The sequence below is a fragment of the Galleria mellonella genome, unplaced genomic scaffold (genome assembly GCF_026898425.1).
Source record: "Galleria mellonella isolate WM207_F2 unplaced genomic scaffold, CSIRO_AGI_GalMel_v1 utg40, whole genome shotgun sequence".
Lineage (NCBI taxonomy): Eukaryota > Metazoa > Arthropoda > Insecta > Lepidoptera > Pyralidae > Galleria > Galleria mellonella.
Window position 1 is genome coordinate 4032163 of NW_026442094.1, and position 17199 is coordinate 4049361.

Genomic DNA, 17199 nt, shown 5'->3' on the forward strand with positions numbered 1-17199 from the left:
CGTAAACACGAATGTAATACAGATATCCAACATACCTCAGAGGCGGACTGTCTGCTATCAACCGATAGTTCCCTGCGGCGTCGCGGCGCATTGACCGGTGTTCTTTGTCGCCTCGGTGAGCCCCGGCTAAGCCTTGGTGAGCCGCGGCTGAGTCTCGGCTGTTTGAGGGCGGGCTCGTCGTCACTGTCGCTTGCGGCTTCCACTGACGCCACACCCTGCAAAATCCAAATCGTTTGTTGTTATAATTTCACTATGTCTTCTCATCGGCGATCTTGTAAAGGTAAACGCAGTGGAGAGACGGCCTTAAATGTAGCGATAACCTCAAATTATGTTAATTTTGTGTTTTTGTTAGACTACCTTAAGTGCAATTAAAATAGACGAATAGGTAGGTAACCGAAGCGTTGATAACATGCTTAAAGTGGGGGGAAAGGGATTGTCAGTAATGGAGTTTAATAGCCCCATTGTTAGCAATTTGCCCTATTAGGTCGACCTCCACGTGGTTCCCCCTGGAAGCCATCGTGAACAATTCTTATTAAATTCGTCACGATGGGTTAACTGACCTGCTTCATCCTCACCTATCATCCTTCACTGGTGCCCCACCGGTGTATACCGTTGGCGTGGGTGGGGTTACCATTCCATTATCACCCATTAAAAAAAAACATGCTTAAAGTAATGCATAAGTCATAATTTTGAGAAAATTTATAGAAATTGTATTCGTCGAATTGTGTGTTGTGGATTTATAATATTAAATATTTTAGAATCAGTCAGTCAATCAGTCTTTTATTTTTTTAATTACCAATTTTATTAATACCATCATTTACGTTTATTATTTCACACAACCAGAGAAAGAGACATCTTTTTTTATATAAGGTTTTGTGAAACCAGAGACAATACAGATTATAATACAAATGTCACAGACTATTAATAAATAAAACTGAAGTATTACCTATTTTAAATTAGAAATACAAGATGATTTATGGCACCTAGTACTAGGAGTATATGTGTGATCCCATCTATGTTTTATCAGTTATCAGTTTTGTATGTTTTAAAGTATATGTATTGTTATATGTATATGAGTATAAAGTTTGTTTCAATAAAGTTCCAAAAATATTATTGATGATTTTTATGATTTTTTTTATTAGTTGTCTTATTTTTGAATGGCAACTCCTGCATTTTTATTTTTTTATTAGTGTGTGCTCTCTCTCTTGTCTCTGGTTTCTTTTAAGAAAATTAATCTTGTTTTAAAAGAAAAATAAATATTTCAAAATATTGTTCGCTGTTTTTATAAAAAACACCACTTCGCTTTAATAGAAATTTACATCATGTATATGTACTAATAATCGCATCCCAATGTATTAATTTATAAATATGTATACTTTTATTAAAAAATAAACACACATCTTTTATGTTATTAATGACAATTAATAATGAGTTACTGCATACACCCGAGGTATTTGTAAACACACTAATTAAATAAGCATATAAAATTCAAGATTTCACCACATGGACAGCATGGAATGATTTACATATTTATAATCGCTCCTAGACGTCAATCCACACAAATAGAGCCGCGGGCAACAATTTGTACTTACTCTATACAATTCTCATATATGATTGACAAGTAATCTGTACCGTATCATCATTCCGTATGAGTATTTAATTGTATATTTTCTGATGATTGTAGACGCTAGAACAATGCGTCATAATTTACATACAAAAGGAGGTATGATCTATTGAATAAAACCACCATAAAGCTCACTCGTAACTTTCATTCAGTGCATTTAACAATGTCCATTCATAAATTAATTTATGATTAATAAATGTCATTTGAAAAATAATAAAGAAATTTATGACCACTATATGATATGATGAAATAGCTCGGTACTACAATCCCATGTAAACACAAGGAAAGTAGGTCAAACAGTTTCCTATAGCAACAAATCATAAACAAATCCCACGTGATTTCAATACAAAATTTATAGCACTAGACACACGTGGCCCAACCCTTTTGACTAGGAATATATTTTAAAAACGGCCACTATTAATATTTATGTGGTCAAATTGAATGTGGGATAGGGTGAAATGGAATTAAAGGTTAAATTGTCTCTTCTCAAAAGTTGTAGGGTTTTATTTAATTGTCTAAAAGTATTGGGGGATTCTAAAGTGGTAATTTTATACGCCACTTGGGGTTATGTTTGCAAACAGGGAACGACGGGTGGCTGATTGTACTATTGTGAACTATGGGAAACTGCAAGAGATTCTTTGAAGTTTTGTAATATAGAAAGTTAAGAGGAGTGCGAATTGTCACACAAATTACTTAAATCGGTATTAGGGGATTATACACGTGTCCTAGAATTAAAAAAATCTTAATATGTTGATAGTCTATGAAACTCCCACGAATGAAACGGAGTTAACGTCACGTCAGTAAATAACATTATTCAAACCCTGTAAGCTACATATTTATATGCATTAAAAAACATTACGATATTTTGTTTAAAGTCGGGTAAATAAGAAAATATTAACTTTTGGACTTTGAATCTTAATAAACTATGTCACTAGATAGTACTATCACATGATATCACACGTTAGATATACATTTTTATGGATGAAAATGGAATTGTAACTCCGCTGACAAACCGAAAAACTAATAGATTTACTCAAGCGTGGTACCAATGAAGAGGTGAGATGAAGTCAGGTCATTCGGTCTCAGTTTCAGAAATGTTCCCTTCCACGAAAGCTTAGGTTATAGAACGCGTAAAGAGGTTTCTTCAAGGCAACGTGCGCGTAATACCCCTGGTATTGCAGGCGTTCATAGGCTACGGTATTCGCTTACTATCAGGTGGGTCATTGGCTTGTTTATCACCTCAGTGGTATAAAAAAAATGGGCAATTGGCACGTCGCCTCATGAATTCACCCGAATAATTAATATAATGATTGTTTACAAGAGAAAATCACAGGATATACTGCTTTTATATTTAGATGCATTGTTAGCAAGGTATATCTAATTAATTCTAGAATATCCGAATTCGAATTTTAAAATTGTTTATTATGTGAAAAGGTTGTCTAAATAATATGTACCTGATTATTGATCTTAGCAAGGCACGCCTCTAGATGGCACTGCCACTCGATGGCTCGCAGGTAGAGGAGATGCCAGCGTCGTTCTAGCGCGCGCGCTACGTCGCCACCGTTGCAGAGACGCACCACCGAACTCACGATCCGACCGTGGCATTCCACGTCGCGTTGCAATACCTGAAACAAAATAATACGATATAGATGTTGAAGTATGGATGTAAGTAGATCTATAGGGAAACAGTCATTATACAAGTCGATAAAATCAGTATTCGACTTAAAAGCACTTAAAGAAGATACCTATGCACTGACGACAGAAATGGTGGTAAATTGTTTAGAAACCTAATTTCGAGTAACAGGATAGCGGCAGAGAGAACAATAAAATCAAGGGGGTTTCTCTCTAACTTACACAGCTCCCATATTGCATAGATAGATACTCTTTATTGTTTCCTCCAAAAAAAAATCACAATATAAAATATATTCTAAAGAAACGCCAAGTTAGAATACTCGAAATCAACGAGCCTAGTATTGAGTGTATGAAAGCTGTATATTGTTATATAGTATTAAATGAAAGTCTATCCTTTGCTTACTCGAAAAAAAAAACGTAACTTTATTGTAATAATGATATTGTCACTTTTGTATTAGGCACTGTATTCGAATGTATTTATAACAAATAGTGATTGGTTACTTAAAATTTTAGGGTATTACTGACTACGATAAATGGGTACGTGATGCGCAGGAATGAGGAGCATATTTTAAAAAAAGTATTAAGATTGAAAATAGATGGCTATAAGAGCAAAGGAAGACCTAAAAAGGCATGGATGGATTATGTGAAAGACGATATGACCAGAATGGGAGTGAATGCGGAAATGACTGGGAATAGAAAAGAATGGAAGAGGAAAACATATTATCACGACCCCAAATAATAATTGAGATAAGGGTAGGAAGAAGAAGACTGACTACGACAAATAAATGTGAAGTATAGAAAGGATTCTTGTTTGTAGTTTAACGATCATTCACAGTCTTCAATAGTATAACACACAATATTTGCAGATGATTCAAATAACATTGTTGTTGAAATTATAAACATTAACCCTCTTATTTATTATTCAAAAGACAAAACACTTCAATTGGTTTAATCCGACATCTGACGTTTTTATGAATAAGAGAGTAACTATTTTAAAATTTATTTGAATGGTAATAAATTTCCTTAAACTTTATTATATATAACATAATCGTAATACTCGGAATGTTTAGGATATGTTCTAGATATTAATTTGATTAGAAACACTAATAAACACGAAAACAATTATCATGGTGATAATAAATTATTAGGTAATAAAATTATGTGTAAAAATTAATGTTTATTCATTCGATTTAAGTAATTTCAATTTATATTTTTGATTGCCGCATATTATTACCATAATGATAAAGTACGGCGGTTGTGAGTGAACATTGCGTGTCATATTAAACACGTTGAGAAAGTAAGGGTGTTGGTCATTAAATCGACCACACTCCGAAAATTTGTGTGATAATTAAATATGATGAAATAATTGAAAGTTGTAAGAACGCGGATCTTCAAACACGCAACGAGATCAACAATTTGAAACGTACTACACATGTTATGAAACAATAAATAACAACGACGGAAACAATATAGAAAAAGTCCGACCCTACGCCGATTGTGATAATAAAAGTATAATTTGACTACGCACAATAAGGCCACGGTGTACGGACCAATCAAACTTAACAATAGCCGTTGACATAAGAACCCAAAGCTATTTAGCGGAAAGAAACTTAAAAAATAGCATCTGAAAAAAATTAACAAAGGGTGGAACGTGCTTCGGTCAGTGCGCACGGGCATCCGGCTATGACAGCCGATATTACGGTATTTATTCTTTAAATACAACAAAAAGAGTGTACTGACAGAATGATTTCACAACGAAAATTTTCCTGTCAATTATTCGCTGGTTTCGTATTGCTCGTAGTTTTATTTGCAATTTCTCTTAAATTAAAATTTTAATTTCTGGCTGTTTAAGGTCTTTCTTGATTTTTGATTAATTCGATCATAGGTTCATGTTGAAATAAATATTAAGATCATCAGAGTATAAATACTAGCTGTATCCCGCGGGTTCGCCCGCGTGAATCAGCATATATATCTTTTATACTATGACAGTATATAAATAAACCTATTCGTGTATCAAAATTTCATTCAAATCCGTTTAATATATAATAGGTTAAAGAGTCACAAACTTTCGCGTTCGCAATAAATAATAGTATTTAAAATGTCTTATAATATTAGTATTTGATCGTACCGAAATCGGTCCAATAAATGGTGCTTAACATTTCGTTTGTTATAAATCCTACCATAAAGTCCAAAAAAACGGTATCTTAATATTTTTAAACTGGGTGTATTATGTAATATGAAATGTAAAATGATCCGCCATTTATTGAATTCATTTGTTACAAAAAATGTAATAAATGAAAAAACTGCTGGACCAATTTTGTGCAAACTTCACATAAACCATCTTCTAAATAGTACAAACAAAGCCGCAACATTTGGTTTGGATAGGTGAGCCAGTTCTTGAGTTATAAAATTACAACGAAAAGTGGCATTAATTTTTATATGTATAGATTGATAGGAATGCAGCATGCAGCTCATAATAGTTTTGATACTTTAGGTATGTGAATATAAGAGGTATCTACGATAATGGTTACATTTATTTCTTATATAAAATTCAATTCAATAAATAATCGTGGTATGAACCCATCAGTTATACGTTATTAATATTGAAAAGATCCAAACATTCAGCTCTAAAAGTAAGAATAAATCGACGAATAGAAGATGTATATAAGTAGATATTAATGAAACTCCTTAACTTATCTTAATGTCATTAATCGATACCGACTAATAAATACAAAGCACTAAATTTTGAATAACTTAAGTTTTCAAGCCGTTAAATGTAATAAAAATAAAAGCTTGATGAAAGATGTAAGCACTTGTATACGCCATTGATCTGCTCCATCTGCATTTATAAAGTGAAATTTGTAGCTATATATTTAGTAATTTATGCTGTGTTGTTTTTCAAATTATGTGTAAAGTAAGTAGAAATATTCCCATGAGAATGAGAGCGTTCATAGTAAAATATGGAGATTGAACAGTGTGAGAACACATTAAAATTGAGGCATACATTTCTTGTTTCCAACCAAATTCTTAGATTATACGATGATTTCAAAACAAATGCTATAGCCTGCGTTGGCGTACATATTAAAAGTTAAACGGCTGATATGATGTGTAAATTACATATCAAACGTTTATTAATACTAAACCATAATAATATAGTAGATATTATGGTATGTTCACACGTGACTCAATGTTCATAATTACGGAATTTGTAGTAACTATCATTGTAGATAGACATTTTAATAGCATTCATAGGAATAGATTGGAAATAGGGAACCACAGGGGTCCAATCACAACATCAAAAACGATATTGTTGATACAATCTACGTATCTACATAGATTATGTCATTTGTCAATAACACGCGCGTGGTAGTTACCATTGAAGTACTTCATGTTAGTACTTTGACTATAGAAGAGTTATACAATAGTAAAATCAAATAGTCATTCCACAAGCTCATTGTCCGATTGACCAGGTAACTACATTTCTGTCAGCTGGCCTCATTGGAATCCACACAATACATTGCATCACAAACAGTAATAACACCATAGCGATGCTATCGGTTTAATGAATGACCTTGATGGTTCAATGATTTGAGAAATGCAATCAAAACATAACCTTCATTCAAAACATTTGATCGACATCCAACAATTGATCGTATTGAGTCTTATAAGAACTAACTTGTATTAATTAATGGGATAAAAAGACGAAGAATCTACAGTTATTAAATGGTTTTCTATTAAATCCTCGTGGTAATAAATTAAGAGTAATATGTGTCAGTACTCCTTTTCATCTTCAGGATGCCGTAAAATGCGATTAGAGGAACAAAATATGAGAAAAAAAAAGCATAACCTAACCAAATGGATCAAATACGATGTAATACGTGTAGTAGGATGAAATCTTCCTCTTAAGAAGAGAGATTAGTGTACAGAAACTAGGTATTAATGGGTTATTATGGATGGATATAAAGACTAAGAATAAAATCTGCAGGGTTCAGTAACCCTGTTTTGACAATTAGGAACAGAAATTAGTTTGAAAATTAGAACAGCTCACGAGAAATACCTGAAGTCTCGTTTTCCTGTACACTTTAATTAAAGCCATACTGTTAAAGACTGAAACATAAAAAGGTTATAAACGTGACTCCTGCGGTGCTTGATTAATTTTTAATTTCCTTCAGTGTAGTTACAGCTCAGCAGGTTGTCTAATTATATTGTGACATTAAAGTGGAGTCCAATAAGCGTCCCAATTTAGCAAAGATGTCTTGAAAATTAGGTTAATGTTATTTGAGTCATCGACAATATTTTTTCGGATATTATGTGAGACTAAACCATAAGTATATGGATTTTGGAATGCAACATTAGTATTTGCAGATATATGTTTATCTAAATGCTTATAAGTAAAATGAAAATAAATATATTATGTGTTAAATATCACGGGGTCTCGAGTCAAGGCTGATGTGTAGATGACATTTTCAATACGATTCATTTCGTGATATGCCGTCTTGAGAACGTGATAATGTGCATTTATTAGCATTGCTTTGGGGAGGGATGATCTGATCACTAGATAACAATATATTACATGCATATACATTTAAATATAATAAGCGTAAATAATAAAAAAAATGTTCTTTAAACTATAATATTCTTAACATGATTTCATATGATTGCTATGCAAGTTCTAATATTATAAATGAAGAAGTTTTCAGGGCACATAAAATTGTACATCGAGCCATTTTATTTTAAAATATATATTTATATAATTAAAATATTATATACATGCATCTATGTGGTTCTGGTATAAAATGGGCTCACTACTTTTTTCCCGTGGGTGTTGTAAGAACCGTCTAAGGGAACTTAAGGTTGAGGAATGGGCACCAGCTTCCCTCTTAAAACATCACTAAAGTCTAACTTCGGTTGCCAAACTACCTGACAAGCGTGGCAATTACTGGTACAGTCCCCCAATAGAGGGAGGTCTATATTCAGCAGTGGAGAGTTATTTATTTTCTTTAATTCTGCTTTTTACTAAGCTCTTAAATTAAGTTTCAATGTAGTAAGTAAATATTTTGGATTTGGTAATCGAATATGATGGAATTGGTTTTTAAACGATTCATCATCGATAATCATATTCGAACGAAATTCAAGTGTTGATTTTATTTCGTAGAAGATTTAGAGTAGATACAATAATAACATTGCGCAAGTTAGAAGCATAGTACATGAGGAAGTCACGACAGCATTACAATTTTTTGTTGTTAACACTTCAACTTCTGGCAAGACGGCGCGGCATGTATCTTTTGATACAGCTGCTCAATTCATTTTATCGTTTAATGTAGATGAGATATTCAATAAAAACTCATTTCTTTTGTTGTGTTAGTATGTATTCTATTAGATTCTTATAGATATTAGATTCAGAGTGATCATGACTCGACTAAAATCACATCTGATAACTAAGTCGAACAAAAAAATTTTAAAGGTAACGTATATCACGTTGGTACATTATCCATACATACTTGATAAATTTTCAGTTTAATATTTTAATATAATTTGTTTGTACTGCTGAGAGATATAGTAGTAACGATTTTGAGTAAGTAACTTTTTAATTCGATATCTTTATATGATAAGGGATCGGTAACGCGTGGGTGATGCTTCTAGTGCAAGCGTTCATGGGCGGTCGCTTACCATCAGGTGCACGATATGCCTAATTATTTCACTATACAGTATTTTTGTTCCACACTTGTGTAAGAGTAAAACTATACACGTTACACTGTTTACGTTTTGTAAATTCTAATTAATAATTAAAACTATTATATATACACTCCCCATTATGGAGGAGGCAGTAGACAGTTGACAGCTGATATGATGATGATGATGAATTAAAAATATATGTATTTTTACTCAGGTGATACAAACAAATAGAGTTTTATTTAATATTATTTGTATTTTAAGCAAAACATTAATTTTATTTATAACTAGTCGTTTCCTGCGGCGTTGTCCGCTCCTATTCGTTCCCGTATATCAGTCCCATTGGAACTCTTCTTGAATCTAGTCTTATATTGTATTACTAGCTCTTTCTCGCGGCGTTTTGTCCACGTGAATCGGTATATAAAATATCCTATGACTTAAAATATACCTTCAAAAAGTTTTAGTCAATTAAACTGATCAGTTATTTTATAGCATTTTATATGTGATTCGTTAGATTAACATAACTTTTTCATTTATGAACAGATTGAAATAAAACAAACACTAAATGTTAAGTGGAACAAACCACAACGCATTAGTGAAAACCGAATTGAAATGGGTTAAGCCGTTTCTGAAATTAGCGCACACAAACTTACAGACATACGGACAAAAATTCTAAAAATCATTGTTTTGGGTTTTATTGCGTTCATAAAAAGCCTCCCTATAATAGTTTTCTTATATATCTTCCATGTACTAATTATGATTTTAATTCTATATGTATTGATTAACGTTATAATTCAGACCTCATTTATACCTAGCGATTGCTGAGAACAATTCTTTAATATAGCAATCATTTTGCTATTTCAACTTGCGTTATGTCTAAATAATTGACAGCTGTAACGAGATGAGTTTTTAATGTTATATGTAATTTTGATAAGACAACATAATTGTTGGTCTTCTTACATTTTAACGCTTATAATTAAGTGGTTAAAAACCTAATCGTATTTTTGAAAGAGCATACATTTTGCTTTAGCGATACGGAAGTACAGTATTTGAATTTTTTCCAATCAATCAAAATAGAAATGGGCCCGCCCACATAATCACCGCGAAATAAAGGCATTGTGCATTCACCTGACATATAATTTGTGTTGCACGAATTACTCTGTTACTACTCTATTTTTATTCTGACTGTTATATAAATAGATACTTATATAAATTTTAATGAAACTAGCCATTATAATATTTTTTTACAGCACGACATGTGACCACTCCATCCTGGGTACGCAGATACAACATGGTCCATGAATGCGATCAATCGAAAAGAGAATGTTCTACACTCAACGGTTGGCAGCATTATGCCAGCTTACTATTTTATATTAGGTGACAAATTTGTGTTTGTAAGTACATAAATTAATTTGATATCGACAGAATACGGAAAAACAATATAGCACGAAAGAATTTATAAGATTTTAAATTGCTCTATGGACTTTGAATGTATTTCATAAAAAAATAAAATATTAAATTTAATACAAGATGTCATTTTGATGCTCTAATAGAGCTAATCTAATAAGTCTCGAATTTTCTAGAATTTATCGAAAGTTTAGATTGAATAAAATTACTATTTATTTACTTACGAAAATGAGCCTTCTTGAAAGCGTCTAATTGTAAAGTGATAAAGTTAAAATTGCAATATTGCAAGTGCATACATCAAGTTAACGTCAAGGTCCGGCGATCGGCGCATGCCGCCGGAGTCATCGGCCGCAGACGACGGATTTAGCCGAACCGCAGACGGAAATAGCCGAATGTCCAGAAAACATCCAGTTGTCCGCGTTTCAGCAATGTTTAGATCTGTTTAGATGAAGCATACCATGGAACGGTCAATGCCGGGGAACGAGAAAAATCCCCACTCTTCCCCTTTACGATACTCACATACGTAACTCGTGTCTATTGTGCACGAACTCATCCGTGATCTATTGAACCACTGACCCTTATATTACTTCAAATTCACGGCTTTTAAAGATTGCAAGACGTTGTTTGTAATCAACCTTCATTGTGTTTTGTGTAAGGTCGAATGATTGATTAACAGTGTTTGTTTATTTAAGAGATCAAAATACTCGTAAATTTTTCACAAAAGATTATAGTAAATTGAAATACTTATATCACGAGGATTTTCGCTATAATGTTCAGTTTTATCATTATGGAGATATAAAAATGTCACCTATTTCAATATAATAATATATATATTGAATTAGTCGTTAATCGTCTACGGCTGCACATAGGCCTTCCATATTCTCCCATAAGGGGAATTTTATAAGTAGTTAGTTGACAGGTGAATTGGCAACCGTAATTAGGATTTTGGTAATGTTTAACGAGGGACTTCTTAAGTCGCTTCTTACGACACCCACGGAAAAGGAAAAGTCGGCCCATTCTATATCGGGACCACACGATATCTATTTCAATAGCACTTAATGAAAAGATAGATAACCAAGTTTCTTTGAAATTACTACAGAAATATTATCTAAATAAAATTAATACGAGTAAGTAACAAATCAAACCATTATTCAATTGATTTTTTACATCACTCTTGAACATCAACACACTGTTTTATAGTTAGGTTAATCACTTATTTACATTTTCGTTAAGTTTTACTTAAACAGACTATAGTAACATAATTTTAGTAAAATATTATGAATGTGTTACAGAAAGGGTGACTGATAATCCGATACTTAAAGAAATTTTCAACACAAAATAATGTACAAGTGAAGATGTACTTGACGACTATGCTTCGACCAAATTGGAGAGAGGTCGAAATTTAAAGGGAGGTCAAAATAGGTCACAGAGAACTATTGAGCAACGTTTAAAGCACACAGTGAAAGCAAAGATTTAGTACAAGTGGCTCTTTCTTATATTTCAAAGAAGAAAACGGTACGGCTTATAGTAATGAAAATTATTATCAATAACGATTCAGAAACGATGACAACAGTGAATCAGGCTAAATATAAAAGTTCATGTTCGTGATTTATATCACTTTTTGCTTCGAAGGTTACATAAACTGGTGTTATCCGGTAAGTTACTCCAAGTCAAAGGCCTTCATATATACCAAAGTGGCCTAGAAACTAACGAAGAAGATGGTCTTAACACTAAAGGATCCCTCGCAACCATTTGCAACAATATTAATGATTCAGCAGAAATGAAATGTTTTAAATACTGTTTACCCTTTCGATATTTATAATACCGTTTAAGATACTATGAGTACTAAGGAAGAGATTACAACAAAACCAAGCGGACGAAATCAAATTAGATTCAATTATAAAATTCCATTGTTATATTCAAGTGTCCGTCCGTCGTGACCGAGTCATGAGAAATTGATTTCAAGGTTACAAGAACTTCTTTTAGCGACAACACCGTATCTGTGTGAATCAATGAACAATTTATGAGAGCGTACATTGTGTTGTGAACGATTACAGGGCAATCCAAACTAATGGTCGTACTCTATTTAAGAACCAGTTCAATGTTTTGAACAACATTTTATTTGTCAGAAAACAAGTATGTATATGTAAGTTGGATCTAGCTATTCTCTTAGGAGTTTCTTGCACGATAAGTAAAAAGACTATGCCAAAGATTTTAAAAGTAATTTTAAAAATTCATAAAATTTGTATTTGCAAAGTGTTTATATTTATTTTTTCTTCCAAGTATATTACAAGTATATTTGTTTAGAAGGTACAAAATATAAACTCCCCAATTTTTAAGTAACAAAAAAATTCTGTTAACATTAAGGGAGTTTGTTTGTTTGTATAAATTTTTATGTTCATTCATATTTGATACAAATATCAGGTTACAAATAAAATGACAAGGTATTCAGACGAACTTATCCCTCAAAGGGATTTCTTTTAACATAGTAACATCTTATGAATCTGAAAGAAGAATGTATCTGTTGGTTTGCTTTTATTTTCTATACTTTTAATACCTTTCAGACAACCTTTGGAATAGAGGAAAGAAAAGACAGTAGCTAGCTTTTATTATGTAAACTAAAAAAAAAAACTGAAACAGTACTGGTATTACAATAATTAATAATTACCTGAATATTGATCCCGAATGTATTTAAATCTGCGCTTTCCTCAGTCAAACAGTGAAACTTTTGTAATAGAATGTGATTCCTAGAGCTAGATAAAGATAAACCTACCAGCATGATATCCATTAAGTAGACCGTTATAATATGGGTTATGTCACCGCAAAAGGAAGAACGGATGTGCAACCGGCTACACTAAAGTGGTCCTATCAACAATTTTCTACGTACCTGCTTCGGAAATTCTCAATTTACTGTTATTATGACAGCGCCCTAAGTTGAGAGCTATCAGTCATTAGTTCTGTCGCATTGACGCTTAATATAAATTAATCGACATTTGTTATAACAGATATAATAATTTCATACTTTATCTATTTATCTTCACGTCAATGAAAATCGTTTAAATAAATAAGTACAGTTGTTCTGTCAATGAAGTTAGTTTCAGATATAAATAGCTAACTGAATAGAGAATGCTTGTTAATATTGACATTTACGTGGCATTAAATAAAATATTTATGACACTATATCCTGAATATAAAACTATAATGTTTACATTTCAATGAGCACAGTTATAATTACTATACCAGTCGTTGTGACCGGAAATATCGGAATATACATTCAGTCTTATGCTCAATTAACCAGATTATAAAATTGCTAACGACCGTCGATCGGATGCTCGAAAACCAACCGTGACTCTCTATTTCACTGGTTGCTTATCTTTGAAGTGCTTGTTATACAGATCTCATAAATTATATAAATGAGATATAAATTATATAAATGATATCTTTTATTTTTTCTTGGACAACTATCTTAGAGAAGTACAAATTACAAATGAAAACGAAAAGAGCTTTCATTACTTTTATATCCCTAGAGAATCTTCAACCGAAGCATGCATATTTAATACAGCTTTTAGAATGATTATAGTGGTAAAGTACATATATGTATATCTAAACAAACTGACAGCATCACAGCATTTCTTCGGATTCCTTTCGATATTCAGTTCATCTGATCTACTTGGGTGGTTATAGAAAAGGAGGGGGGGGGGGGATATATAACGTTCAACTGACGTTGGAGGCATAAACATTTATTTTATGCATCAGTTCAAACGGTTCACATCCATCTTACTGGATTCAACCTTGTTTGTAGCAATGGTAGATTTCGGTTCATGAAGCTGGTATATTTTCTTGAAATATTGACGTTCAAGTTGCATGTGACTGAGCATTGCCTGTATGGAGGGGAATCATTACCATAAATTTATACTAGACCAATGTGTTAACATTAAAGAAAAGCAAAACCTAATGGACGACAACTATATCTATTGATATTATAGTAAATTTATTTAAAATAAAAGAGATTGAGATTCACCTGATAATGAATTCACTAATTACTCTATATTAGAGTATAGATACCAGTAAAAGCAGAGCAGTAACCACTAAGTGGCCTTTTTATGAAAATAAATCCATTTCTTACAGGTCCCTGCGCCAAAACAAAAAAAAAATTATAATGTAATCAAGACGTTGCATAATTTTTAATTTACAATTTTTATAATTCTAGGCAGTTAACGGTGTAGGTATGGTAAATGAAAACGTGGTTTAAATAATTATAGTTAAAGTTAAAAAACACTAGATAACGTTCTGCAACAATTTTCATATCCATCATCATTGAAGTGACTAATCTTATTTATTACCCTACAAATGATAGCAATACCTTTTATATCAATTCCTTATAAGGTGACCTCATGACCGTCACAACAGTCAAAGTTGAACCGTGTCACAAAGATTCCGTTACAAACATACTACATAAAGATTATAAACCGTATGCAGTGCATTGATGGCTGTAAATAAGTCTAGCTCCGTAACTAGTTCCCACAGCCCGACGTCATGCGTAAACACATAATTGGATCGAATTAGCACAGATACACCACATATAACACCGCCATTTGCAACGGCATTCAAGCGATCAAGGTCTTTTAGTTGAAGAACACGCAAAGGATAAATATGCTATGTAGTTGGGATATAAATGATATTATAGCGGTGACTTTTTTATTTATGGGTAACTACTTACAAGTGCTGCCGAAATAGATTGAGAAATTAATAATTGAAGCTGTAACGAAATAACATTCGAACCTCTATCTTACTCCAAGAAATACTTGACAAGCATTTTTGATAAGAACGTTACCATATCATATGATGATTATCATTTATTTTAATGGATAATTATTGTATATCTTTCTTTATTCATTAGGCCTTTACGGCCGTTCAAAAATTGCCATAGCGGACGGTATTTCACGTCCACGTGGCGGGGTATTGGTTAAAGTTTTCAACTAGCAATAATCACATCTCGGATTAACCTCATTGATTATGATATTGCCACTGCGCAAAGCTAAATATCAATATGCATGCAAAATATCTTACGACTCGACTGAGGCGAAACGATATCGCGTTTCAACTTGATTGTGGCGCCATCTGCCAGTTGATTTTGTTATTACATTTAGAAACTCCAGACACGTTTTATAATATGTCTATGCTATAAAATGTGTCTGAAGTTGTATTTTATTCCAAAAAAAAAAAACAAAATTTATACTCGTATTTGTGGCACAAAAATAGAAACTTAAATCCTGACACAATTAATAGAAGACTTACACAAAATTAAACACTATAATTTCCAGGAATAATCACATAAATCAATAAAAGTACTGCTATAGTAACAATTGATGTTTGAGAACTTACAAGAGCGCCAATAAAATATATAAATTTTACAATGGCGTACTTCTTACATTTAATGAATGCTTTCTAAAAAACCATACAGTGAGTTAATTTTAAACAATATGCGGAATAGTTTATATAGACCAATCTAAACCTAACTTTTACAATTTTGTACCTTTTTTACTTCTTGTGATTCTCTTACTTTTTATCTTATGGTTTATCTACCTGTTCTTTGTATAGCCAGGAGCAGAGTGTGGGGGCCAGAATACCGTAACACAGGGTATCCCAGTACGGATTCTGTTCACTCCTAATGGCAATCTGTATATTTTCTACTTTGTAAAATGTAAAAATAAAGTACCATTGTGATAGAAAATAAATATTCATTATTATTATATAATTATTAATTATATTCAAACGAGTTACATCAAAAGCTTCAAGTAAAATTCAAATTAACAACTATACTTTTCTAGTTTAGCCATGTTGCAGAAAATTCACAGATACTAGTAAGTATATATATTCGATAAATAATTCTGACTTTTTTAACAATACATAATCAAGACAATAGAATTCATTACGTAAAAAAAGAAGAAAGTTAAAATCACGCGCGTATAAAATCACAGTGACAGGCTACCATATCAAATCGCAAAATACTCAGGGCAAAAGCACGCCATAACGAATCACTGAAATGGAACTTAGTATCAGCAGGTCACCATAAGGTAATCGTTGACGTAACCTGCTATCCATAACAAGTACTGTATTAGGTAAACGAAATGAGCCGTGACTGTACGGAACTGTGAAATTGTCGATCGTGTTGATATTGCAATGGTGATCGGAGATCGCCCTTTGTTTATGGGTGCATTGGGAAACTGTGTTGTGTAATTCGAACCTCAAAGTATTAAACAATAACAAAACGAAACAAACAAAAAAAAACAGACTAACTCAACCCAAAAGCAATCAACTTGATCAACCATCTTTATTAAAGTCATTAACTAATATTAAACTAGAGATAAAATTTGATTTTTTGTTTATAATAGATAAGCTCAAAATATACTGAAGGCATTTCAAAAATTCTTTGATCTATATAACGCTACATGATTAGCGAGTTGTATGGGATATATTTTACTTTAAAAAAAAACATGCGAAACCGGAACGGGGCATTAGTTTATTTACAAATAAGTATGTTTCTAAAACTCAATAGGTGCAACTTAAAGCAATGCTTGCAAAAATTTCAAAATTTACATGGGAATATTTTTTACATAGTGAAGTTGAGAGTAACTGTTGTAATTGCTGTTTGAAACCACAAAATGTCTTGGTTGCTTGCAAAATTGTGACTCATCGAAATAAAACTTTGTAATATCGTGAGATCCTTGAAAATTTCTGTAGGCATAAGTATAAATAAGGAGAAGGGCTCAACATGATCTTCTTGGATGATCAATGAATTGATGAAATGTAGATAAGTAATAAAACTACAGACTAACAAAATAACCAATTTGTACTATAAC

At 32.3% G+C, this 17199-nt stretch overlaps 1 protein-coding gene and 1 non-coding gene across 5 annotated transcripts in view; both read right to left on the reverse strand.

The window, feature by feature from the left end:
* LOC113520263 (klarsicht protein) overlaps positions 1–17199 on the reverse strand; it is a 384839-nt gene that overhangs the window by 45342 nt on the left and 322298 nt on the right. For all 4 annotated transcript variants that reach the window (XM_052898113.1, XM_052898112.1, XM_052898110.1 and 1 more), the window contains 2 exons: positions 3079–3249; positions 36–215 (listed from right to left, as the gene is read on the reverse strand). In XM_052898113.1, the coding sequence (XP_052754073.1) occupies positions 36–215; positions 3079–3249 (351 nt within the window). The remainder of the gene's footprint in view (positions 1–35; positions 216–3078; positions 3250–17199) is intronic.
* LOC128201386 (U4 spliceosomal RNA) lies at positions 15237–15376 on the reverse strand. Its single transcript, XR_008253224.1, has one exon. It is a non-coding gene; the product is annotated as a U4 spliceosomal RNA (small nuclear RNA).